Here is a 6,390-nt window from a genome sequence, read left to right on the forward strand (position 1 = left end):
AATATGAGGCCAATAAAAGGTACCTCCAACATCGCTTGGATTAGTATCATACGTGGTTTCTCCCTCTATCTCCAACCTCTACAAGTTTCATGATCATGATGATATTTTACTTGTTCAAGGCGTATTATCTATAGTCGCACCGGTTGCATGCTAAAACTCTTATTTTGTATCATTCTACTGTTTTTCTTTATCACTTTCATGATATATAATTCTTTTTTTGTATTTTTTAAGTGTATGACGTTCCGACATAATCATGTTTACATATAGTAGACTTAAAATGCCTCAAAATATATTACAGGGAGATAGCGATGAGTTGTTAATTATTCTTCATCAGAATTATATGTTATATAAGTCCATCCATTTAAACTAATGACAAACTTCTCTTCTTTTTTTTTTCTTTTTTTAATAATAATAATAATATATATATTTTTTTTTGATTGAGATGAATTGTTACTCATTTTAAAAATGGATGAAGTTTTCTTTTATTAGTTAGATATATTTTAATCCAATGTATATGTCACACGGTATAAACTCATTGTAAATTATTAATAACAAAAGAATGAATAAGAATGAATGAATTTGAAATTTTGAAAACTTAAATTCTTATAATATAAAGAAGAATGGTTTAATTTCACATTCTTGTAAACTCGAATAAAGGGTGGAAATGTAATTTTGAAATGCACACAATAATTATGCTCAAGATGAGTTCCTCATCGAACGGGATTTTTAATCCTTACCGTTTGAAACTGTCTAGTATTATAAATAGAATAGATCATGGTTCCAATTTAACCCATCGCCGGTGTGTGACGGTAAATAAGTGGCGCGTGGGACCCACCAATTTATATAATGGCGCCATCAAATGCTTCCGTTTACAAATTCTCCTATCGTCCCTCAAACAGAGACCCCACCATATGTAGTGCGAAACAGTAAGCGAAGAAAAAGAACACTAACATTTATATCCATTCAAACTTTTCTTTCCCAAGTCTATGAATTTTCAGGTTTCTTTAGATTTAGTGTAATTAATAAAATTATAAGTATCATTTGATGTTTATGTAAATGGAATGTAATACAGAGTATAAAAACACACTTACCAAAGTTCAAGCCTTAAATTAATATAATTATTAGGTTAAGATTTTAATTGATATAATATTTTATTAATACTGACATTTTTCATAAATTTTAAAAAAATAATGTCAAAACTTTAAAATTTAACTCAAATAGATATAACGAGATATTCAAATTATCTCATTGTAAATATTAAGCTAGTGTATTAATAGACGCCTAAAAGATATTGTTTTAAAAATTAATCGTACCTAATAAATTTAAGTTAAAAAATTTAATGTTAAAAGTAATTTAAGAATTATTAGGCAAGTAATTTGAAACCCTAAATCATAAAACTAATTATAGTATATTAGATTATATATAAAATGAAATATGAACATGTTTTTAGTCTAAAAAGTTAATAAAAATATTATTTTACAATATCACACCATTTATAAAAAAGAAATACTACACTTATTCAAGCTTTTTTTTTTTCTTATTATAAATCTGCATTTTGAATCCAATTTCATTTTTAAAAACATATTTTTTCAAATACATATCTCCATATTTAATGATTCCGAACGTATATGAAAATCATGATTTGCCAGCAAAAAAAATGCTTTAAATATTTTACAAAAATTAGGTTTAAACTAAATGGACTTTTATTTTAATTTATCATGTGATTGAGAGAGATTCACGTCTAATCTGGATATATGCTCTCTTGATTTTGATACTAAAAGGTTTAATTGTTATAAATTTGAAAATATATGAAGTAAAATTTGATATTGTAACTTAAATTTTAAAAATTTAGGGAAAAATGAAAAATAATAAAGCAACCCGAAGGGTTGAGCGGAGTGGTCGTCATCAGTATAACCATCAACATCACCGTCTCTGCGAGACACGGTATGTTACAGACGCAGTCACTTTCTCTCTCTAACTCCACAGCTCTCCTCCACACTCTCTGTTTTCTTACTCTTAAACCACAAAGAAAACCAACCAATTCTGAGGAGCGAGAGAGTGAGATATGGTGAGGAAATGCAGAGGAGTAGCAGAGATTGCAGTAATTGAGGTCGACTTAAGGACTACCAGACCTCCACCTGACTTGGATGACGTACCACCTTCCGCCAACAAGAGGAAGATCGCAGCCGGAACAGACTTTGAGTTCTCGACAACGACAACCTCGTTTGTCAAGCTCCGGAGCCGGCGACGCCGCGTTGTTTTGCCGGAGAATTCGGTCCCTGCACCGCCGGCGGATAATACGCTTCTGCTACCGGGTACAACGTCGACGAAGGAGACAAGTTCTATTAGCCCGACCTCCGATGATGATGCGTCCACTTTTGCCTGCTCCAGTAACGGCTGCAGCGAGATTGTTGAAGAGCGCAAGTTCGTAGATCTGGAGGTGACAATATTTTGTTTGTTTTTGTGACTTCTGAAGTCTCTACTGTTTTTTATTTGGTTTGTTTCTGAATTTTGTGTGTTCATATTATTTTTCTGCAGGATGAGAAAGATGAACACGGATTCGCGTACAAATCCAGCCGAGAAAGGTTATTAATCTCGCACGATCTTCTTCATTTCCTACTGATCTCGATCTGAAATTGTTGAATCTTCCTTGTACGCGAAAATTTTTAATTCAAAATTCGAAGAAAAAGTGTTTCAGAAACGGACTTCACCTCAATTAGACTAATTAATTAATTGTTTCCGTTTGTGATTTTAATTCCCCTCTCTCTCTCTCTCTCTCGCTCTCACGACTCTCATAAATCTTCACACTCTATTCTTTCTTTTCATCATCTTGCAGGAGGGAGAGGACTCCGTCTAGCCAATTCCGTCCAACACAGTCCAGCGATATGGAGTCTCCGGCAGGGAAAATCGAGGCAACTTCTTCCGGTAATAGATCTTTGTCTTCGGTGAAGATGCCAGCGGAATCGGAGCTCGAAGCATTCTTCATCGCCGCTGAGAAAAACATACAGAAACGTTTCATTGAGAAGTAAGTTTAATGGAGCTACAGTTTCTTCGAAATTTCCTGTAGCTATGAAAGAAATTAACAGAGTTGGAAAAATCTGAACACAACTGCAGGTATAATTACGATATTATTGAGGATGTTCCCTTGGAAGGACGTCACGAATGGGTTCGATTAAATATTTGATGTACCTTCTTTGTAAACTTCCCTCTCCTTCTCTTCTTTTTCCTGCTAATTTTGTACAGTTAGCGTTCTTATCTCTATCATCTTGTAAAAGTAGAAAACTAAGTTAATTTTATTCTTCGTACGGTTCTTCATAGAAAAAGAAATTGTAAATTCCTTAGAATTAGGAAGAACTGAACAAAGAAAATTCTTATTCGTGAAGATGATGAGCGAGCATCTAAAGTTCGCCAGTTTGCAATTCAGGGTTTCAGTTCTTCATTCTGGTACGATTCCCAGCCTGAAAATTCGTCCTCATCTTTTATGTTTTTCTATTTGAAATTTAAATTTTAGTTATATTTGTCCTTTTGTTTACATGATTCTGTTTCTTATGCTCTTTTGTATCTCTTTCTTCTTCCTTTTGATTCATTTTCTTTCGTATTTTATCTTCACCATGCACAGTGTTAAAGCATTTTTAAAGCACTCATCGTGGAATTAAACCTCGTGTTCTTCTTATGTTTCCCTTCCCATCTGTTTTGTTCATACATTAGACACAACCCAAAAGAGAAAATGAAGAGAAAAAGGATGGAAGAATAATTTACGAATTACAGCAGAACCCAAAAGAGAAGGATTTTTCAGTTATACTGACGGTATATACGTAATGAATTTTGGAGGGGAGCGGTGGTCCTGGTTTATTCTATTATTGGGAGTTTAATTTATTTTATTTTTTAAAAAAGGGATTTTAAGAATTATTTAATTTGGCGGTGACGGGTGAGTTTTGGGGGCATGGGGTGTAGGGAAAGCCAATTGTAAAAAGAGAAGGATAAAGTTGCACATGGAATTAGATTCCCTGACATGCCCAATGTGGGAGAGCAAAGAAAAAACCGACGCCCTTTTTCCCTTTTATTTATTTATTTAATAAAAAAATTAAAATAAAGAATGAGGGTAAAATATACTGAGCGAGTGTTGCTTTCTGTTACTTTTTTAATGATTGCAAAGGATGAGTTCTTCTGGGTATGATGATCTGTTGCATGTTTCATGTAATTCCGTGACAAATATCTTACTTCTTATTTATTTATTTATTTATTTATTTTTCATTTTCTTGTGTTCAAAATAATTTCATAATTTTTTTTCATGTAGTAGAATGCATTTCTAAAAATGTCACCATTTTTTCTTTTTAAGAACTGATAGTATTGTTTTTACTTGGAATTATATTAAAGATAAAAAAGGAAAATTATAAGTGGTCTCTCGATAATAAAAATTTACTTTAGAAATGTTTAATATATGTCAAATTTGGGTGGCAATTTTTAGAATTAGAAACTTTATTAAAAAAAAAATTAATAATTCAAAAATATATTATATATTTTTTAATTTTAGAGATAACTCAAGGCTCCACCATTTTTATAACAAGTTGATTTTATTTTTATTTTTTTCTTTTCTGGCAAAATTTTTACTTCAATTTTAACATTTCATATCTTTAAGAATATTTGAATTTTGACTAAATTCAAAAAAAGAAAAAAAGAAAAAGAAAAAGAAAAAAGAAATAATGCTACAAAGAGATTTTTAAAATAACTTTTTAGTTTCAAAATATATTTCTTAATTATAAAATAATTAAATTCTTAACCAAGTTTAAAAAAAAAAAAAAATTAAAGTTCTTAACTAAGTTTTTTTAAAAAAAAATTAAACCTATTTTATCTTTTAAGGTTTTGAATTGCCTTTTAAGAAATAGATAACTCAAAATAATGTTAAGTTAATTTAAGCTTAATTTTTTAAAATAAAAAAAATACAAAATTTATCAAAATTTCCATGAGATAATTTCAAAAATTGAGGACCTATGGAAGATTCATGGACTTATTACTTTTAATTATAGTATTTAAAAACTTCCAAATTTGATTGGCATTCTTTTGCAATTTAAAAATAAAATTTTGTGACACTATGAAATTTTGGTGACGGCAAAAAAAAAAAAAAAAAAAGTTAACAAGGGAGCATTGGAGATAGCTGATGGTAGAAATAAAACTTGTGTGAGGTCTTATAGACTTGAGTACATATTTTTTTATTTCTTTATTTTACGCTTAGGACAGTCTTTAGTGGAAATGGTATAATACTAAAATGAGAAAATAACTTTCTGAACTAGTTAATGACCATTGTCTCAAAGAAGGAAACAATTGTCAATGGCAACACCTATGGAAAATGACTCGAAAATGGCCCAAGAATGATGTGTCGCGATTGCCAACAATAGGCGGGCAGATTCCAACCTTACCACTAGTGCGAATACCTCATCGAAGTCCACTTCTTGCTTTTAAACGTAGCCCTTCGCCACCAGACGGGCCTTGTGTTTCACAACTTCTCCCTCTTCGTTATGCTTCAGTTTGAAGACCCATTTGAGCCCTATGGCTCGGTGTCCCGGCAGCATGTCCTCAAGACTCCATGTCTTCTTCTCAGTGATGGATGTCATCTCCTCTTGCATTGCCTTCAGCCAGCATGGGTTTCTTTCTGCTTCGACGAAGGTGTTCGGTTCATCTACGCTGATGGCATGCAGTTCGACCACCTCTTGTTCGAGCTCGCGCGCCGCCAGTCCAGGTGGTTCACCTCCTCCCACTAGGTCTTCCATCCTTCGGTACCTCGCCACCAGATCATCATCGTGATTGGCATCCAGTATCGAATTCGCAGTCCGTGGTGTTGCAAACTCCACTAGTTTAGGGGGTGTAGTTATTGGCAGCGGTGACAGTTTCCGATGCTGTGCTCCTCCTTCTCCCAGCTCGGTGACGAGGTACTCCACCGTGAATTGATTTGAATTTTGGTCCACCTTGATACATCGTTCCACTGCTAGAAGGTGCTCTCGTCAAAGATGACGTCGCGCGACACATGAGCTCACCCCCCCTACAGGATCATAGAGCCTGTACGCCTTGCTCCTGGGTTAGTAGCCAATGAAGATGACCTTCAGCCCCGTGGGATTGAGCTTGGCGAGGTGGGGACGCACTACCTTCGTGTATGCGATGCAGCCGAACACTTGGAGATGATGTACCACTGGATTCTTGTTGTACTAGACCTCATGTGGAATCTTTCTGTCGAGGTTTCGCGCTGGCGACCGATTGAGGAGATAGACGGCTGTCATCACCCCCTCTCCCCAAAACCTCCCAGGCATCCCGGTCGTCATCAGTAATGACCTTGTTGTCCCGACGATAGTTTAATTTTGGCATTCCACCACCCCGTTCTGCTGGGGGGGGGGGGGG

The 6,390-nt window shown here is 34.2% G+C and overlaps 1 protein-coding gene across 1 annotated transcript; it reads left to right on the forward strand.

Annotated features, from left to right (window-relative positions):
- Positions 1 to 1,879: 1,879 nt before the first annotated feature.
- Positions 1,880 to 3,532, forward strand: LOC111470405 (cyclin-dependent kinase inhibitor 7-like). Its single transcript, XM_023115969.1, has 4 exons — positions 1,880 to 2,440; positions 2,539 to 2,585; positions 2,837 to 3,025; positions 3,115 to 3,532. Exons 1-4 carry the CDS (start codon positions 2,066 to 2,068, stop codon positions 3,182 to 3,184), a joined length of 681 nt encoding a protein of 226 aa, XP_022971737.1. The 5' UTR covers positions 1,880 to 2,065; the 3' UTR covers positions 3,185 to 3,532.
- Positions 3,533 to 6,390: the final 2,858 nt, after the last annotated feature.

Source organism: Cucurbita maxima, unplaced genomic scaffold (genome assembly GCF_002738345.1).
Source record: "Cucurbita maxima cultivar Rimu unplaced genomic scaffold, Cmax_1.0 Cma_Scf00044, whole genome shotgun sequence".
Classification (NCBI taxonomy): Eukaryota; Viridiplantae; Streptophyta; class Magnoliopsida; order Cucurbitales; family Cucurbitaceae; genus Cucurbita; species Cucurbita maxima.

Excerpts from the sequence above, each read along its gene's own strand:
- LOC111470405 (XM_023115969.1), top strand. The coding sequence starts at position 2,066 with ATGGTGAGGAAATGCAGAGGAGTAGCAGAGATTGCAGTAATTGAGGTC. Across the intron at positions 2,441-2,538 it reads GCAAGTTCGTAGATCTGGAG|GATGAGAAAGATGAACACGG; the intron begins GTGACAATATTT and ends ATTTTTCTGCAG. Across the intron at positions 2,586-2,836 it reads TACAAATCCAGCCGAGAAAG|GAGGGAGAGGACTCCGTCTA; the intron begins GTTATTAATCTC and ends ATCATCTTGCAG.